The 21,254-nt window shown below is 38.8% G+C and overlaps 1 protein-coding gene across 8 annotated transcripts in view; it reads right to left on the minus strand.

Moving 5' to 3' along the window:
• The window catches only part of TEAD1 (TEA domain transcription factor 1), a 216,623-nt gene that overhangs the window by 141,458 nt on the left and 53,911 nt on the right, over positions 1-21,254 (minus strand). For 7 of the 8 annotated variants that reach the window (XM_029582126.1, XM_029582129.1, XM_029582123.1 and 4 more), the window contains one exon: positions 650-903. In XM_029582126.1, the coding sequence (XP_029437986.1) occupies positions 650-797 (148 nt within the window). In that variant the 5' untranslated portion in view covers positions 798-903. Of the gene's footprint in view, positions 1-649; positions 904-10,932; positions 11,082-21,254 lie in introns of all 8 variants that reach the window. The other variant, XM_029582124.1, reaches the window with a different exon arrangement.

Consider the following 21,254-nt stretch of genomic DNA (forward strand, 5'->3'; position numbering starts at 1 on the left):
CATCCACCCACCTGCCCCATCTGCTTTGTATACTTTGTGAAAGCCTAACCTGGAACGCTGCAAGCTATACGTATACAGATATATATTACTTACTTCCGAACTAAAACCTGAAACAGGCCACATTAACAAAGCTACTAGTCCATGGCTGAGAAAAAACAGCTGTGTAGCAGATCTGGAGGAGATGGTGCTCATGCAGGCCTGCCACCCTGTTTCGATTTATGGCAGGTTAAGTAGCCAGGCTATGCATTCCAACAGGATTGATAAAATGGACAGAAAACCTGTTTTGGGTTTTTTTGGGGGGGGGGGGGGGGGGGGGGGGGGTTTAAGGGATTAAAAAAAAAAAATTAAAATTTCTAACTGCTGAACTGTTTTGTTAAGTAGCAACTTAGGTGGCCAATCATTCGACAAAATGAAAAATGCTCTTTGCTCAAAATGCCAGCTATTTCTACATTTATTGTACACGAAAACTGATTTTAAACTTTTTTCTCCCCCCTATTACTACTTTGTTCATTCACGTACATTTCCTATTAAAAATGTTTTAAAAATGACATCACAGAGCTGCTGTTCTACCAGGGTGGGAAAGAGTGATATTTAGCGCCAGACTTCAAAATAGTTTTCATTAAACGCAATTTAAATCCGTCTGACTTACCATACATTTTGCCTTCATCTGATAAGATGATTTTCCTCCTCCCACATGGTGGATAGATAGCGAGGGCCTCCTGAAAGCTCTGCTCGATATCGGGGCTCCAGACACCTTCCGCGTCATTGTCGATGGGTTTATCTGCAGAATCACTCATTCTTTCAATGTCTTCGGCAGGGCTTTCGCTGCCGCTCCAGCTGCTCGGCTCAATGGTGACAGTGAGGTTCTCCAAGCCGAAGCCTGGAATCTTTACAAAAATAAAACTAAAAGAAAAAAAAAAAATTAAAATTATATTTAACATCGACATTTTGAAGCTACTACGGCATTTAACAAAAAAAGTTATACGCGCGTCTCTTCTATTTTGAAATCCTGACACCCACCCCCATAGAGCATGTCCCCGAAGGCACGTCCAGGTGGTTTTAGGGAATCCTTCCCATGCCAAGGGCTAGAGGGGCGCCTCTGCCAAGATACACCTTTACTGCCAATCTTCGACTGGAAGGGACGGCCATGGTAGCGGTAGCCATCTCCCGCCCTTCCTCAAACCTCAGTACACCACTTCCTCCCAGGGTATGCCCAGGCCCAACTGCAGAGATAGGTCAACCTGCATCCTGCAAGCCTTAGCTAAAGGGCCGGCTTGCTTTTAGCATAACTTGGTAAAATAAAACACAAAACAAATTTAATTTATATGATCAAAAGTAATAAAGTCACCTTAATTTTTCCAGTTTGGTACTAGTAGCAGGAAAAGGAACATAGTAACATAGTAAATGACGGCAGATAAAAGGCAAAGTGGCCCATCCAGTCTTCCCATTTAAGATTCATCCACTTTGGGTAGATGCATATATAAATTCCCATATGCAACCTAATACCAGTTCCCCTTTCCCCCCATTTTTATTTTTTTAACCTGACCTTGCAAACTATTTCCCACCACTGTCTTCTATCTGTCCCAAGCATGCCAACAAACTGTCACATTGATGATGGCCTCCATAACCTCTACTAGTAGGGCTATTTCATGCCTTGACATCTTGCTTCTCACAAGACCAGTAGAGTTTAAGCCAACCGTTTCCCTTATATGCCTTATTACCAAGCTGCATCACAATCTGTAAAATCCACTTCACCCCAGCCTTCTTGAAGCCTAATGCTGTTGTACCACTGCGGTTTAAGGCTGTAGCCACTGCTCTACGAAGGTTTCCCAATGTCTTTAAGGAAGTATGATGCAGCCATGATACTACTGTTTTGGCCTGGAGCCATCAATCTGTTTACAATTACTGTTGCAACACAAATTTCAATGCCTAATGGCACTCTACGTAGCTAATTTTTCACCTGTAGAAATTTAAAGAATTTTTCAGACCAACTACCTAGGTAGTTTGCAAATCCACTTAAAGTGTAGATGAATACCAATGAACTCGCATAGCAGGTTCAGTGTATTTCTGTGGTTTATACATGGGAAGCTATGCCCACACATTTGAAAATTCAATTATGCGTGCATTATTTATGCCCCCCTCCTCTTTCCCTAGATCTAAACACATCCACAGGAATGCATTATTTTTTTTAGGTGGCTGGCACCTGTACTTTTTATCAACTAAACAGGAGGTATATTTTCAAATAACTGGATCTTATCCATACAAAGCCTCCAAGTTACACAGGTTGATCCTATGAAAAATTTTCCCACATCTTCAATACACTGCACAAAGAACATACTCTGTTTTCTCCAGTTTTATTTTGTAAGCTCAGCAAATACCAATTAAGAAAAAACAGATAAAGAGCAATAAACGATGAAAGTAAATATACTGCACACTAATAATTTCTCATCTGTATTTTACAGTAGAAGCCTTGTAGACGAGCATCTGATAAGGACATATGTCTGTTAAATGAAAACTGACACATTGTCCTTAAATGGAAAACATAATGACTATTAGATGAGCCTATCAGATTCAGATAAAGCTGCAGGGAATAGGTACAATCATTTACTATACATCAAATTAGGTATTTTCAAGTCCTAATAACTAAATAAGAATCTAATGCACTAAGATATTTTAAAAGGGACTACTGTTAATTTAGAAACTGGGTGTATTAATTGTTAACCCCATAAATGGATTCTAACAAAGCTGTATTCTACTTTGGGTCCAATTCACTTTTCACCTATTCTGCATCTGGGTTCTTAATCTTAAATATTCACATAAACAGAATATTTTATTATGGAATCAATTGTAGAAAAGTCTTTGTAAGGTTACACAAATATTAAAATATGCATCTCTCTCATTCATATTCCTCAAGTCACAGCTTATTTGGTTATTTCCTTCAAAGCACTCATTCATCCTCTCTCCCTCCCATTTCTCCTCTCATTCTCCATCACATCCATCTCTCAACATCCTTTCTAGCCTCTCCCTGCACAGGCAAGCCTCCTTCAAAGTAGCTGAGCCAGCCCAGGGAATGAAGCTTACACTTTCTCTAGCACCTCTGCACGGCTGTGGAGCAGGGGAGTTTCACACAATGGGAAAAGGGAGGTTGACGTGAATTCCAGTTGTGTTGACTGAATGCTGGCACTGCAGATCAGGTCGGTAGATAGATTGGCTGGGGTGGGTGGTGAGGGCAAAGTGTTCTAGCCAACAAATAATCCCACCTGATATCTGTGCCAGGCAAAATGGTAGAAACTATCAAAAAGAACAAAACTGCTTAACAGAGATAGACATAGTTTAATTGGACAAAGCCAACGTGAATTTAGCCAAGGGAAGTCTTGCCTCACCAATCTGCTATATTTATTTTTTTCAGGGCGTTAATGAACATGAGGATAAAGGTGAGCCAGTTGATATAGTGTAATCTGGATTTCCAGAAAGCATTTGACGAAAGTCCCTCATGAGAGACTTCTTAGGAAATTAAAAAGTTATGGGATAGGGGGCAGTGTCCTATTGTGGATTGGGAACTGGCTAAAAGATAGAAAACAGAAAGTAGGGCTAAATGGTAAATTTCCCCAGTAGAGAAAAAGTGAATAGTGGAGTGTCCCAGGGGTCTATTCTGGGACCACTACTTTTTAATATTTTTAAATTGACCTGGAAATGGGGGCAAGAAGTGAGATGATCAAATTTGCTTATTACAAATTATTCAAGGTTGTTAAATCACAAGAGGATTGTGAGAAATTGCAAAAAGATCTTGCAAAACCGAGAGACTGGGCATACAAATGGCAAATGAAATTTAATGTGGACAAGTGCAAAGTGATGCATATAGGGAAGAGTAACCCAAATTATAGGTAAACCATGCACGGTCTATAAAATAATAAGTGGAATGGAACGAGCAAAAGTTAATCGGTTGTTCACTCTTTCAAAAAATACAAAAAGACTAAAGGAACACAATGAAAATACTAGGTGATACATTTAAAACTAATAAGAGAAAATATTCTTTTATTCAATGCATAATTAAGCTCTGAAATTTGTTGCCAGAGGATGTGGTGAAAGCTAATAGTGTAGCTGTGTTTAAAAAAGGTTTAGATAAGTTCCTGGAATTAAAGTCCATAAACCATTAAGGGAGAGTTGCAGAAATCCACTGCTTATTCTTGGGATAAGCAGCTTGGAATCTAACTACCCCTTGGGATCCTACCGGTTACTTGTGACCTGAATTGGCCTCTGTTGGAAACAGGCTTGATGGACCTTCGGTCTAACCCAGTATGGCAACTCTGATGTCTTATTTCAGCAAAATAATGAACTGATCAGTTAAATCACTTCCAGCTCAGTCACATGCATCACAAAGGCAATATCTACTTCAATTCTAAAATCTAAGTCACAACAAAATAATTCCACATGGTTGTGCAAGCACTGTAAATGGGGTGCCCTGAGCTCACATCATTGCTTTACAGCAGCATTAAAAGGCTAAGACTATGATTCATAGCACACACTTGTTGTTGGTTTGTTTGGATTTTAATTTTTTGGACTTTGTTGTTTCCACCTGTGTACTTTCAGCTCAAATCAGAACCAGGGCTGGGAACTGGTGCCATCAGCTTTCATTCACAATCACCCAGGGACTTCCCCCTATTTTATATCTCCTCAACTTAACTTTACTCCAGTAACCGGCCCCGGCCAGGGGTCACGTACCAGGGCTCCTTCCAAACCTTGCAACCATGGGTCCTAAATCCAACCATAGGTGTCACCCTTGTACAATGACCACTTCCTTTCTCTGCTTACTCACTGCCCCTCTCTTCCCCCAACCAAAGGGCTGTGAATGCTATCTCTGCAGCATCCGCAGCCCAAGGAGTAGGACAGAATGCAATTCTATTGCACAGGGTCCAATCTAGAGCCATCTCGCATCATTCTGCATACTCCACTGCCAAACAGCTGGATGCATCAGAGCTTGCGTGCATGAAGTCTACCAGGCTTTTTTTTTTTCCCACAAGGATTTCTCCCATTCTTGTTAATGGCAACACTCTTAGACATAGCTTGGCCAATGGCTTGAAATTTTTGTCCGGATCAGGTTTCCTCCGCCTACTCTACAAACACATTCAGCGAAGTTCAAATTCACATAGCTGCTAGATGGTAGCATGTTAGTTTCCACAACGCTAAAGAGCAGAAATGTTTACAAGAGCCAACCGCAAGACGAACAAATCAGCTGAAAAAAACACACAAAAAAACCAAACAAAAAAAAAAACTTTCCTAGTAATTTTGCCCTGGTTAAGCAATTCTCTCTTATCACTACTTCTGTTCCAAAGTCTCTAAGTAGCTTATAGCTTTTTGCTTTGCTACACCAAATCCCCTAATCCAAACATCATTTTCCTTAAACAAGACATCTGTCACACTTAGCTTCACTACATAAAAACCTTTTATCATGGGACCAATGCAAATTCATGAGCTACTTCTATAAAATATGAGATGGACATCATCAGATAATCCAGTTTGTAAATATCCTCTTCGCCTTTCATATACATTTTGATTGTTTATATTTTTATTCGCACAGATGCACATTTCATGCAGAGCAGACAAGATCCTGAAAAGCAGGCTGGTTTGTGGCTCTCGAGGGCCAGAGATTCACCACTCCTCCTCCAGCCCAAGACATTCCCTCTACCAGTGGGCAAGAGGCTGAGTAGACCGTAATCTCGTGACTCATTTGAAAAAAAGACAACACGGTTAACTTAAATATTCTGCAGTTTAACCATTATACTGCTTACAGAGATACTCCACAGAATAATCTCCAAGACATGTTGAACAAGGTAAATGTATGCAAGAACCAGTTATAAAATAAACTAGAATCTGCAAAAAAAAAATAAAAAAAATTTGATATATATATCAATCTCAAACAGAACTTTCTAAAATAAAGAGGCTTAATAAAAGGAAATAGGTTATTTTCAAATCCTCAATAAGGGGTAAACAGATAAGTCTAAAAAGTATACTCATATTTGAAAAAAATGAAGATTAGTGGCCCACATTAAAGTCGTTTTACAAATTTCAATATATTCTGTCTACAAATGTCATCCATTGCATAGGATGTTCAGCTACTCTGAACAATTCCACATTTTTCCATTCTGCTATATACTTCATAAATAGAGAAATAAAAGTCCTACTTTTCTCAGGGCAGATACCATCCCACATACTCGAGTCTTTCCCAGAGCAAAAGCCCCTGATATTCACTGCAGTGCATACAGAATGAAAAAAAATATCTGAATTAAACCAAAATATTTCAATGCCTGGCAATATTCTAATATTCGGTATCCTGTCTTGCGATTTACAAGCATAATAGTTTGTAGTGTCTAAGATACCTCTCAAGGTACTGCAGAAAAAAAAACCTTCTGAATCTCTGCCCCAGAATATTTATACCCCAAGAAGGAAATTCTATACGTACACCAACATTAACCAACCTATAGTGAATACCATTAGAAAGGAATATCCACTCAGCTCAAAATGGAACAGCTTAAAAATTCTATAGCTTTTGTCCTAATAAAAGAATGCCTTTCACAGGGAAGTCATAGCAAAATGAATAAAAATTTAACAGTTTATTCCCAAAGTCATTCTGAGTACCTTGTAATTACCACTGTAAATAGTTAAATTTTCCAAATCATATTGTAAAATGCTGTTCTAGGTCATACTGTTTCCAACATGCAAGCCATCCATTTTCCTTGACACACCTGTAATATTTAGTTCCCTGTTAACTGTTCTAGATGTTCCAATTTGACTCTGTAAATAGTTAAATGTTTCAAATCATATTTTAAAATGTTAACCGTTCGAAGTTACACTGTAAAAATAAGCAGTCCATGATTTATTTACTGTTCAGTTACATGTGAACCGATGTGATATCTCGATCGAATGTCGGTATACAAAAAACAAATAAATAAATAATTATGATACAATAACCCATCATAATGGAAATAAATGTTCTTTTATATGTATCAGGGTGACACCTGCAAGGGTTTTTAATAAGGATCAGCACAGCAGAGAGATAATTTATTATATGTAAGTACCTTCATTTTCCGTTTTTATTTTTCCCATGAATTTATCAGTGTTTCTTAAAACAAGAACAAAAAACCGGAGTAATCAGTGGAAAAAATGATTCAGTTTTACAGGTAAATATCTTTTGCTTTTGTTGTAATAAACACTGATAAAATTCCTGGGAAAATAAAATAAAAACTGAAAACAAAGACCCCCTAGATATATAGTGCTAGAAGTGGCTAAATAAGAAACTTAGGAACAAAATTAAAATTAAGGAAATTTTTTAATCTTTTTTGAGAGAAAGATTAAAAAAAAAAAAAAAAAAGGCCCCTTTTCTATTTGTCAAGTGTGGGTTTGGGGATTTATTTTTTTTTAACACTACAATTTTTCTTCTTTTCCTTTGCTGTTCCCTTGCCTCTCCAGGTTCTCTCCTACCCCCCCCCCCCCCCCCCAACTTCCTTCACCTCCCTCTCAGCCAGTGGCAGCCATGGATTCTCCATGGCTTGGGCCCCGATAGTAGGAGCCATCAATTTTCCAAGCAGCAGGACAGCAGCTGTGACAGCACTCCACCATGCAGGTCCTGCTGATGGCAGGGGCCACTCCACTCCGTCACAGTCAGCTGCTCGGACAGCTTGCTGCAGTGCTTCACTGACTGGGGGTCCTCCGGCGGCAGCCGCTGCACTACTCAGGCCCTGCCAGTATCATTTCCATTGAGTAGCAGGGGCCCAAGTTTTAGGCATCTGGATGACCTGGCACCTGGAATTTTTTTTTCCCATTCCTGCAGAAGAATTTCATTAGAAATGAAATAAAAATTTGAGTGAAAAAATTAAAACCAATGTTTTCCTTACAACTTTGTTGCCTGTAGAGATTTTCTTCATATTACTGCTTAATGATAAAGATAATAAGATGAACATTTAAGAATTCTCAGAAAAGGAGAGAGACCACAAATTGGCAGCATCCGTCAGCTGAAGTGATAAGACTTACGCTGCACAAAGAATCTGCAATATAGCATCCACAATAGATTTTAAAATTTATTATGTCACCCTCCTCAAAACAAAAATAGGCCTAGGGCAGCTTACAACAAATCAGAAACAGCAAAAACACTGAAATACAATACCATATAAAAATTCAATTTCAATATATGAAAAAGTACAATAGCATAATCAAACACAACTATCCCTCCCCAACTCCTCACAAGGGATGTGGACATCAATTCACATACTCAAGTCTCAAATCACCCCCCCCCCCCCCCAAAAGAAAAAAGCACATTCCCTGTCCCTGCCTTCCACGGGCCAGGTCAATCCATAATATCAGGAAGGGGAAAAGCGAAAGAGCCCAGGACAGCGGCCGACAAACTGGCAAGAAAGTGACCAACGAAGCCCCTTAGCAAAACACAGTGAAGAAGGGACGTCTTGGATGGCATCGTTGCTCCCCCTTGTAGCATCTGCAGCTCTCACCTGGATAGTCTTCTACCTCCTGCAACAGAGAGGAGGACCAGAGCCGGAGGGAAGGAGATTCTTAAAAACAAGGCACATGGCCACATTAAAGAGATGGAGACTATTAAAAAAAAAAGTTAAAAAGCAGTCCAAAAGAGGAAGCAGCACAGCCAAGGGGGGGGGGGGGGGGGAGGAACCCCACACCTGATAAATTTGAAATACTTAGCTTGCATTATTGCTTCAAAGCATCCATGTTTAGCTGGATTCCAGTGAAACACAGACATTGGCCTTTGGTATTCAGGAAAGGTGCATGCAGCCTAAGATTGACGCAGATGAATGTAAAGTTATTGCTATGCTAACAGGAACAGCTTCGGAGTCTTCCCCCAAGGAAGAAGAAATTCACTATTCATTTACAGCACAAGATATGACCAGTAGGTTTTAGAAATTTTTTTTTTTTTTGTGTGTCACCAGTTTTTATAAAACCCACACATCTCTTAAGGACCGATTAATCTTACACGTAAGCTTGCATCACTTCATTAAGCCTCATCTTCCTGTTTATTTTAATGACATCACAATGCGTGGATATATTTTCATTTAAGGGGAAGGCTGAGAATAATGGCAAAATTTAAAAAAAAACCACAACCCTGTATTGACATAGTATCCAAGCACTATTTGCATTTTATTTTCTTAATACCCACCAGTGAAGAGATCGAAAAGAAATCCGGAATGTGGACTGAACGGGGAAAAAAAATACTTCCCACTAAAGGCGGCACGTGCCTTAACTTTATAAGTCTGTTAACACATTAAAAATTTAAAAAAAAGTATGTGTAACATCAAATTAAATAGTACTTCCCATGGTTCAGAATGGTTGACCTAAATATCACTCATGCTGCAGATCTAAAAATGTGTGCCACTGCTTGCACATCAACATTTCTCAGGACTGATTAAGGAATAATGGAGAGGATAAAAAGAAGAAAAAGTAACATTATGGACAGAATCCAGCAAGACAAAGGAAGTTAGGAAAGTTGCAATCTATTTTATTTTTAACTTTTCCATATGTATTTCATTGACTTGCATTCTGGGAACTATCTGCACATTGTAGAAATTGCTTGCGTATGATTAAAAGAAAAAAAAATGGCTTGCATGATTTAAAAGTGAAAACAGAAATATGAGCTGGAGAAGCGAGGGTAAAGGCTGAGATCAGGAAGGGTTTATGGTACCACAGCAAGAAGGGGAAATGGGCAGGCTTGGATGGGCCTTGCAGTCTACATCTACCATCGTATCTTGCGCATCCATGATTTCCTGTGTATATCTAAGGATTCTAACAGTACAGAACACACAAGTTTTAACACATTGATGTCCTGAGTTTATTATTGCATATGTAAGGCTGGTGGCTCTTGCGCCTTTTCCAATATAACAAAAAAAAAAAAAAAAAAAAAACCTTTTGAGAATAGAACACAAGAAAATATTATGAATCATGTACCAGGATTTCATTACCTAGGTACCCAAGGAAAAAAAAAAAAAAAAAAGATTTCAAATGATTTACATATCTAACTGACTTAATTTTTACTGCATTAATTTCTAGAGGTAGATCCTACAGACAATATCCAGGAAAAGAAAAAAACACTTTACCTTTCATGCCCTATAAAATAAATATAGTACATGCTTGAACTAGACAAGGTAGAATAGCCTCCGGGCACCCAAAAAAAAAAAAACAGTCATCCTGAAAAGGTTGCAAAGCAGAGAGAGATGATACCTGTCTTTTGGAAGTAGCAGCCTACAACCTTCACTTACAATGGAATGTGTGTTGTGACTCTACAAAGTACCATCTCCAAATTCTGAAGCTAATGAAGCAACAGTTCCCCCAAGGCCCTTAACTCTACTGCCAAATAAGAGTGCATGTTGAACGTTAAGTGTCCTGAGCCTAAGGCGCACCTAATGTCAAGACGAGCAATTATCTGGTGCTAGAGTCTGCTCGAGGAGGTATGCGGGGACTATGTCTTTAGAAAATGGAATTTAAAAAGAAAAAAAAATAGTAAAACAGTTTGAATTGTGAGTGTTAATTTATTTATTTAAGATTTCTATATACCGACAATTGTTGGGAACATCTTATCGGTTTACAGAAAAAGTAATGCAGCAACAGGCTTTACAATGAACATGGAACATAGGGTAATACTATTAAAGGGTATCCAAAAAGGGAAGGGAAGATTTTTTGGGGTTTTTTTTAAATAGTACCAAGATTCATTGAGTTTCTACTGAAGATCACACAATCCTGCCATTAAATGATTTTATTTATTTATTTTACTATTTATAACACATACTCCATCAATTCAAATCAGACCTAGGCAGATTACAACAAGCAATAAAGCAACAACAAAAAACATTAACACAAAAACAAACTAATGACAAATGGCAAAAATCATTACCAAAAAATGGAGAAATTGAATCATACCTATTAATTTCCTTTGAGTCCTGCTAGGTCAATCCAGACTAGTGGATTTACTCCACCTATCAGCTGATGGGCCAGAAGACATACCCTTTTTCCATGATGTCTTCATTGGTTATAAGGGCAGTGCAGACTAGGCACTTGCAAATAAACTTCTGTCAAAGAAATGGAGTGTAAAATATTTATTTATTAATTTTATTTAGTTATTTTATATACAATCGTTCCAAGTGAAGATCACAACGGTTTACAAAAGTAACATTCATCCTTTAGGTCATTACATACTTTGGTGCAACATATTTAAGTATAACATATTTTGGTATGTCACATACTTGGGAAGATACATATTTAGTTAGGATGTATAATTTGGTATGACATACTTTGGAATAATTAAAGGGGGGGTCGTATGAATCTTGGCTGATGTTCTTATACGTCTCAACTGAGGGGGTGGGGCATTAGGTTAGTAGGATAGGGATTCTGTTTTGTAATTTACATAATCCCCTATGCCATTTATAACCTAACATGGTGGGGGGGGGGGGGAGAAATCCCTGACTGCAACCCCTAAGGATTACAGTGCCTGAATGTAATCTGCTTTGAAGTAGCTGAAAGGCAGAATATAAATCAAATAAATAAAAATAAATAAGGAGGCAAGAAGAGGTAATGAGGGTTAAGGAAAATATAAGAATTATGCCTGCTTGAGAAACCTTTAGCCAGGGATGGAAAAAAAAGATCTACATAGGCATCTACTGCATTTCCAGGAGGATCCTGGGCTGGTCAAGCAGAACTTGAGGAAAGGAAATTAAGGAGGTATGATTTAATTTCTCCTATCATGCTGCTAGGTTAGTCCAGACTAGTGGGAAGTACCCAATCAAAAATTACTCAGGCAGGAAAGACAGCCAACCTGAAATATTTACCAAAAGAATGCAAAGACAACCAAGTAGTCACCTTTCCGACACACTATAGAGTCCCCCAAAGAGTCCAAATCCTGGGATCTCGTGGAATAAGCACAGAGCATCTTTCACTCTTTCGTCCTTTCAATAGTGTGCAGACCCAATTGCCTGCTTAATCCATCTTACCAAGGTAGCTCTAAAAGCTGCCCTGACCTTGCAAGTGCCTCCAAACAGTCCAAACAGCTTGTCTGTTTTCCAAAAGGGGTTCATCACTTTCAGATACCAAAGAAGGATCTGACTGACATCCACGAGATGAGGAGTCTTCACCTCAACATTCATTGACCCGAAAGGCTGGAAGCGAAACTGACCAATTTAAATGGAAAAGCGACATCCCTTACAATAGAAAAGAGAACTGGATGAAGAGTAACCAAATCAGATGAAAAGACTGGGTAGAAGTGGGGTCCCTGCAAGACGGGGCCTACAGTTCTGAAATACATCTAGCAGAACATCCAGCCACCTTTAGAGAAATCCATTTCCGTGGTTCAAAGGGTGAATTCCCCAGAGTTTTGAGAACCGGACTGAGGTCCCATTGGGGAACCAAGGGTTCAAAAGGGGCAAATGCATTTAATGCCTTGAAAGAAGAAGAGCATATCTAGATGCATGGTTATTGAGGTTCCCTCAAGCTGGACACATTAGAAGGCAATAGCTGCAACCTCAATCTTTAGAGAATTAAATACCAGTCCTTTGATCAAGGCTTCTCTGAAAGGCGGCCAAAATAGATGAATGCTTGCCCTCTGGGGGAAACTGAACTCTACGAGAAGCTTTCACAGAGGTGCCAATCCTCTATATATGCCTAGGAGGTGGAATTCTTGGGAGCCTTTAGCATGGTTGAAGCAAAGAGGGAAGAATATCCCTTCCTCAGCAGCCAAGTCTTCTCCCCTCCCTCCTACTCTCATACTATAAGACTTTTTAAAAATATTTCTATTACTATTTACTGTTTTTTTATATTTGTCTTTTAACATGTAACTTGTACCTCAATCTTTATATTAATTCTTATTATAACTTATTTTGAATCTTATTGTATTTTATATTTACTAGGTTTTATTTTTGTCAAACCGTTATGATGGCTACACCGAATGACGGTATATAAAACCCAATAAATAAATAAAAAATAAGGGCCAGGCCATAAGCAAGAATGTCATCTGATTTTCCATTGGCCCTCAGCCCTGCATCAGTAGACCATGGTCATCAGGTAGCCAAAAGGAGGGCTTTGGCTAGTAGTTTACAAGATTTTTATACCAAGACTGACTAATCTGTAGCAACCAGGATCACTATGGAGGAGTGGCCCTCTATCATCTTCCATGTCCTGCCTATCAATGGCCAGAACAGTAATACATACTGGCATCTGTCCCTTGGTTAGGGCAGACCAGGGCATCCATTCCACTGGAGTTTGCTTCCTTCCAATAACTGAAGAACTTGGCGGCCATAACATCTGTGTGTAGACATCAGATCCATAAAATGGAAGGGCTCCGTTAATTTACTATTAACTGAAAGGCTTCCCAGCTGGGTTCCCACTCCCTGAAACCCAATCCATTTCAGCTGAGAAAGTAGGCAGACGTTCAATTCCCGCAATATGAGTCGCTGATAGAGGAAGCAAGTTCTGCTCTGCACTACAGAACAGCAGACTTACCTCCTGCACCATCATGGGGCTCCAGATAGCCCCTTGCTTATTTACATATGCTACTGCCGTGGGTGCATCTGACAACTCAGACTACCATTCCCTTTACTAGTGGAAGGAATTGTATTAGGACTAATCTGACACTTCTGGTCTCTAGCTTGTTCATAGGTCAGGACACTTCCTCCTTGAACTGACTGTAGCTAAGCTCCCCAAGCCATAGCGCAGTTGGGAGATGCTAAATCCATTCCCTTCAAAAATTTGATGGCATCACCCATCATTCCCTCACTGGAAGTGGCATGAACAGCCACTGATCGTAATTCTGGGACATGGATGACCATTAAATTAAAAAAAAAACAAAACACAACTGCAGATGACACAAGTGAGACCTGGAACATGGCTAAAGCCCAAGAGTTGGAAGTAGTCCAATGTGAAATCAACTTATCTACCCTTTCCTGGGTCAAAAAGACAAGTCCATTCATTGTATCTAATTGTCTCCTAAAAACTCTAGAGGCTGAGAGAGGGAAATCAAGCTGTTTTTTTTTGAGTAGCTTACCACTTCAACCAGTTTTTCCAAGAGATGGGCAACCCTGGCTGATGCCAACTAGTTCTCTCAAAATGATTTTCCTTGATCAGCCAGTCAGCCACGTATGGATACACCATAATACCCAATCTGCAGAAAGCTACTGCAACTACCACCATTACCTTGGCAAAGGTCCTTATTCATTTTATCTATCGAGTTTTATATACTATCATTCGGTTTCACCATAATGGTTTACAAGTTGACAGATTAAAGTATGTTAATGAGATAGTATAGGCATTATAATACAAATTCCAGTTAGCGAATTAGCAAGGTTAAATATGCAGAGTGGTAGCAAGCTCAAACAGTAGAACTGAATTTAAAAAGATTTCCTAGACTGCAAAAAAAAATCAAAGGAATTTTTGATGGAATTCCCAAATAGAATTAGGAATATGAAAATTAGCCTCTGAAAAACTCTCCTTACCACCATCATGATAAAACAAAGCTTCCATCCTGAAGCAGGGAATGTGTAGATACTGATTCATCCCTTTCAGGTCTAAAATAATGTGGAAAGACTGTCTTTCTTCGAGACCATGAAATAAATTGAGTTATCGTCCCAGGACGCTGTCAACTCTGGTTTCTGCCTTTTTTGCTTTCTAGCTCTTTTTTTATTTTAATTTATGCAGCACGTCCAGCAAGCAAAGAAAGGAAGGAGAGAGAGCAGAGGTTGCAATGGCTGCTGCCTAAGATTCCCATACCTGCCCCAATAAGAGGAGCCCTCCTGAGGCTCCACCAAGCCAAGAGGGCCTTGGAGTCACCTAAAAGGGGCAATCAATCAGGACCACCAGGGAACCTGGGATCAACCCAGAGCTTGCTCTACCAGAAAATTACCTTGGGAGACCTGATCATGTCCCGATCAGCTGATAGATGAATAAGTCAACTAGTCTGAACTGTCCTATCAGGATAAGTAAAAACACCAATAAAACAAACCCAACAGCAACAGAATTAAAGAAAAAACCCAATCAGCTTTGTTCCCCCATAACTTGCTGTGAAAAAGAATGCATTTACTATTTTCTGAAAAATCTAACAAGTGTTAAAGGAATTTCAGTGAATATGCCAGGCAACTAAAAACACATGAACAAATATTTCTATCAGGTGAACTGATTTAACAGAAGGCACAGTCAGAGGCATCGCTGATGAACAAAAGGCATGAGGAGTATACATCGTAAGTACATCTTTCAGATAACTCGGACCATCAGTCATCCTTTCAACAATAAGTACTTTAATATGGGTTACCAGACAGGTTCCATTTTCTAATCGTCGATATTGCCAACAAACTAGTGGTCAGTAACCTGGGAGCACAGAGGACTCTACTTCAAGAAATTCCACTAGGGATACTGAAGATATTTGTTGAGATAGGCAGGTACTACCATTCATATAAATACTCCCAATGCTAGTTTAAAAAGTAAAATACTGGTGGCTACTATGGATCCCATCAATTTTGTCTAAATGATTCTGCACATTTTGCAAACACTGTCCCAGTTCTCATACATGGAATGCATGGTTTCTATGCCTCTTTCCACATTCCTTACAGGATATGCAATGCCCCCTCTAAGATGTCATCTACCCTGGAAAAGAAGTAGTGGGAACCAAATGTGTATGCTCCAACTTCCATCACCATAGCATGAAGCCAAGAATACTTGCTCATACTAAAAAAAAAAAAAAAAAAAAAAAAAGGACTTCCAATGTGCTTTCATCAATTTACACACCACCTCTCATATAAAACTTCTCAATACACTTATGCTCATCACCAGCCCAATCCTATCAAAGAATACAGAATATATATAAGCGGCATCCCTTTAGTTTACATATACTATTTCCAAGATTCCTGCAAAAGGCTCATGTGCAATACACACAGGTCCCAAAAAATAAGATCAACCTCGATTACATGAACCATAACTATTTTAATTAGCTTTTCAACCTACTTTCCAAAACGAGGCATGTAAATCTTAACTTTTGAGGTTGATATTCAGTGGCACTTAGCCAGTTAAGTTCCGACTTAGCCAGCTAAGTGGTGCCATTCAATATTTGACTGTGGTCACTGCCCGCACTTAGCAGGATAAAATTATCTGGCTATATAGTTATCTAGCTAAGTGAGGGGTAGGATGTGGTGTTCCAGGGCAAAGCTACTAATTCAGTTAGCTGGATAAGTCTAGGAATATTTGTTTGTCCAAAAGTTAGCCAGATAAACTTATCCAGCTAACTATAAGATAGCAGAGTATATGCAACAGTGCGGCTGCACCTCTGAATATCTCAGCCAAGATAGCCAGATAAGGTTATCTGGCTAATTTGTTCAGCTGGATAACAGCTGAATATTGACCTCTTTGTATTTAGTGATCTATCCATTCTAAATTTATAGTACATGTCAGGTGGTCACATGAGATTAACAGCTGAGAAATTTTGTTCTTTCCAGATAGAACAAAGCGCTTCTACAATCCAATACAATCGAGCTAAGGTTATTGCTATGAGGGAAAGGACTTTCCAAGAAAGATATTTAATGTCATTAGTTGAAATCACCTTTTTAACCAGTTGCATCATAGTTGAAAGACCAAGTTTAGATCCCACTGCATTGTTGGCTCCTTTATAGGTGACTGCAAATTGTTGAGGCTTCTTATAAACTTTTCTATTATAGGAAGTCCTGACAGGGATACCTTCTGCCGGTTGATAAGCCGCAATAGCACTCACATCTACTCTGACCAAATAAGATTTTAAAACCTCAGTCAGAAAGATGAAGGTATTTCACTAATGTTGAAGTGTACAAGTAAATGGACCCTGATCCTAAGATTTATACCAGACTGAAAACAGTTTCCTTATGAAGCCATAGGAACGTCTCATCGAAGGTTTCTTGCCACTAGTAAAACTGCTTTAATTTCTGTGGAGAAAGGAAGAGCATTTAGGATTGAGGAAACTTGCGAAGGGTTGATGCATGGGAATTCCCACACATACACAGAAAGGTTTTCCCTTCTGAGCTCTGAGACAGCACATCCGAGCCAATGCCACTGCATGACATCACCCCCATGTGTGGCTGCATTGCATCCAGTTTGTCCATGAAGAAATATAAGTTTCACACACATTTGGATAAATCGGCATCTCTAGACAGGTCTACAGTGATGACCTATACATAATTGCATATTATTTTTCAGCTTCCTCTCCCAAGCATCTTATAAATTTCTCATGAATGTCTCGTTTTACGATTGCCACTATTCAGTAAGACCCAAGTATTTCCTTCTACTTGCCCTCTACAGGTCTCAGTGATTTTGGATGAACTGAGATACTCATTGGAAAAAAAAATTCTACAGTACAACTCAGACTTAAGGAAAACAAAGCATTCTAAACTGAACAAGGAGCATCATTAGATTCGAGCACATGGGGCTCCTGCCCCGAGTCTCTCTCTCAACTCTGTGTACACACACACACAGACATCTTCCTCTTCTTCTCTCTCTGGGAAAGGGAGGAAGCTGGTGATCTCTCCAATACTCAGAGTTACTTACTTTCATGAGAGTGAGAATGAATCTGTGTGTGTTTGAGAGAGGGGGGGAAAAGGGAGAGTGCCTCTATGTGACAGTGAGTGAGTGAGTGAGAGTGAGAGTGTGAGAGAGAGAGAGAAAGTGCCTCTTGTCTGTATGAGAGAATGCCTCTGTGTATCAGAGTGAAGAGAGCGTGTGAGAGAGAGCTCGTGTGTGTGTGTGTAATTGATACACAGAGGTAAATGTTTGTGCGACAATCTCAGAGTGATTGGAAATCTAAAGTTCTTAGGTATGGAGAGGAGATTTTTTAATCCTTATTAGTTTTAAATTATTGGATGTTGTGTCTGCTGTTTAGTAATGTTTTAAACATTATTGCATGCATTTTTAATTATTGGATATTGTATTTATCAGCAGATTTGATATTCTTTTTATTGGTATGATTGATGTTTTTATATTTCTTGATTGTATTTGATGATTAACAAGGAATGGTGATGTTTCTCTTTCCATTGTTCCACTACATACAAAGTCTGGCTTCTTGTGGTTTCCAGTTCAGTTTTTGTCTGCACGTTTCTGTTTATACTTTATGGTTTCTTTATTCCGTATTTGGTGAGAGTAGGTCTGTCTGTCTTCTGCATGGGACTGAGGCGAGGTATTTTACTAGCATGTAGTTTCTGTATAGAGATCTACTACAGCCTGACTTGCTCTGTTTTACTAATAGGTGGTGTATTGCTGTTTTAGGACCTGGTGTATTATTTGCAGTATTGCCTTTACATGGGTAGGGCTGATACTGCTTGAGTCCGACAGTTAGCAATTTATGCAACGGCAAGATTGCTATAGGTTCTCAGCATTTATTTATTTATTTTTACAGGGTTGTTTTTGTTTTTTTTTTTTTTAATTATTATGCAATGTTACGGAGGTATGCTAATGTGTGACACCAGAGTTTGAATAATTTTCTATGGTGAGTGGTAAGGGGAAATGACCTAATTCCCCTCTGCATCGTTTTCTGAGGGTCCTTCTGTGAACCCAGGCTATTGTAGAACTTGAGGTAAAGAGTTTATACTGGGATTCTGTCCTATCCTTTATAACCCCCCCAGTCTTCATCCCAAAGTAATTTATTTACCAATTGATAGTCTTGCATAATTTTAGTAGTGGTGTTACTAGATGGTTGAAACTGGACAGGGATTTCTTTGTTGCATAGAAGATCCTTCTCTCTGGAGATGCCACTGACATACATGTCCAGCGCTTTGCAACAATGGTGCAAAACGTCTGTAGTGGTGCCTCCTGCTTCTGTGAGTAGGGCTATCCCAACTACATATAGACAGGGGTAAGAGATAGGTATGGAGAGAGTCATGGGATCCCTGCCTGGTGGTTTCCCTATCACAGGTGATATAGGATGATTCCCTGACGACAGCTGCATGGAAACGTAGATCCGAGATCATTTAAAACTGAATACTTAAAAGTGTGTATTCCAGTTATGTATTTCACAGGAGTGCTCTGGTGAAAGTGTGTGTGTGGGGGGGGGGGGGGGAGCTGTTGATCATGACAAGTTAAAATATGAAAATCTATGGGAGGGAGGGAAGGGGACAGCTTATGGACCCTGTGCCCCCCAGATCTTTTAGGCACGCAGCAACACTCCCAACAAGAAATGTTTGGGCATTAGCTTTTTCAAGATTTCCACTAATCTATTCCAGCAGTGACAAGCACCAAAATCACACACATCCACAAAATAAATTAACGTCATCCTGGAAAACACATGGATAAAAAAAAGAAAGAAAAACTCAATCCAGCAAACTAAACTGGCTTGCACAAGATCCATGCTTGGGAATATATCTGGACTCCCGACTGGTGAAACTGGCATCTCTAGAGATCAAGGTGCCAAATTTATTATCAGATTTATAGCACTGCATGCCTGCCTGCAAAGCATGGATATTCTTTAGGAAGACAGAGCAACTGCTATTGCTATTTGCTAATTAACCTGAACTAAGAGTTCACACTTAACTTTTGCTCATACTTTTTTCACAGAGCAAATGTTTCAAATGGATATAAAAAAAGTCAGGAAACTAATGTTGCTGGATTTTGATTTACAGAATATTTTAAAGAAAATTAAAAACATAGTATGAAGCTTTGCAGTTGTCAGTTTATTAGATTTTATTATATTTGTTATGCTACAAAAGCCAGATCTCAGCTTTAAGCGAGCAGAGTTAGCTAAACGTTTTTACATTATCCCCAAGCAGAGTGGTTTTGTTTTAAATCGCTGGTTAAGAAGTCTTTTTGTGCAAAAATACATTCATAATTAAGATAGATGTAAAATTTAATTTCCAGAAAGTACAGTGCATGCATTTTAAAAGCAGTGATGTATATTGATTTTTTAATATATTATGCAGCCACATCAGTAAAACAAATTATATGCTTATGTTATTCAACAAAACCCTCTGATGCAAACACTAGGTTCACACATGCTGAGCGATTTATCCTCACATCTGCAATTCACTTCAGTGAACAGGTATCAGGGGATAAATCATGGGTAATTTAGGAATATTTGCGCCACTCTGTACAAGTAAGAAAATCATGACCATTTTTTTTTAATTAAATAAAGCAAGCTTATTGGTATTGAATATTTTTCTTCAACCAATTTTTACAAAGCGGTTTGACTATCCACAAATTTACAGGGAAAAAAAAAAAAAAAAAACTAAGGTCATCAAGCCATCACGTCTAAGCTCCATATATTGCCTTAGGGGCACACACTAAAAAATTATTTAACTCCCAGTGCAGTAAGCTAATAGTTTACTAATGCATCAGGCATTTAAAAAAAAAAACAAAAAAAAAAAACACACTAACCCAAAAGTGTGCACAGTAAACATGCTAGCATACATAAAATAATCTGTGAATAAAACATGTTTCTGCGCATAGAACATTTTGTTGCTCAGTGTCTTCTGCGCATAAATCATGCTTTACAAAACAAAAAACTGTGCACAAAGCATGTTCTCTGAAAAATAAAATAAGCTTTATGCCCAGAAAACTTGAATTGTGCACAAATTGTGGTTAATGCACAAATTCTGAGTACAGGACCTCCACACCACGAACTCCTGGTTCAGCCCCATAGACGATTATTAATCTGATAACCAAGAGTTAAAATTTACAGCGTTGAGAAACCTTGTGTTAAATTAAGGCATTAACTATGTCTAGGCTTAACATGGGATTTAAATAGAGGAGTGCTAATTTTTATACATACTTCAAGGCAGGTTTGTGCACACTTTTTTTTTTTGCACGCAGAGTTCCTTGCTGCATCAGAAGTAAAGTTTATGCACAAAAAAAATGTGCGCGCATTTATGGGTTAAACTATACACCCAGCCCAGTACACCTTATTACATCAAGCCCTTAATAATGATGTAAACCCTGGAGACAGCTACAGTCTGGGAACCACCAGAGAAATGCTTAATGGGATCTTCAGAAGAAGCATTGAGTTCCAGTGGGTAAAGTGGATTTCTTTAGTAGTCTACAGGGAAGTCTCCGGGAATTTTATAATGGGCCCCAAATACAGTCCATGGCCTGTTATGATCTAATTATAAAGCTTTCTTAAAAAAAAAAAAAAAAAAAGTGACATAAGAACAAATTACATACTATTTGCAATTTACACACTGCTCTTCTACAGAGATTCAGGAGCAGTTTACAACAATAAAAATCATAGGGATGAATTTTCAAAAAAGATTACACGCATA

The sequence above is a fragment of the Rhinatrema bivittatum genome, chromosome 17, assembly GCF_901001135.1.
Source record: "Rhinatrema bivittatum chromosome 17, aRhiBiv1.1, whole genome shotgun sequence".
NCBI classification, from domain to species: Eukaryota; Metazoa; Chordata; class Amphibia; order Gymnophiona; family Rhinatrematidae; genus Rhinatrema; species Rhinatrema bivittatum.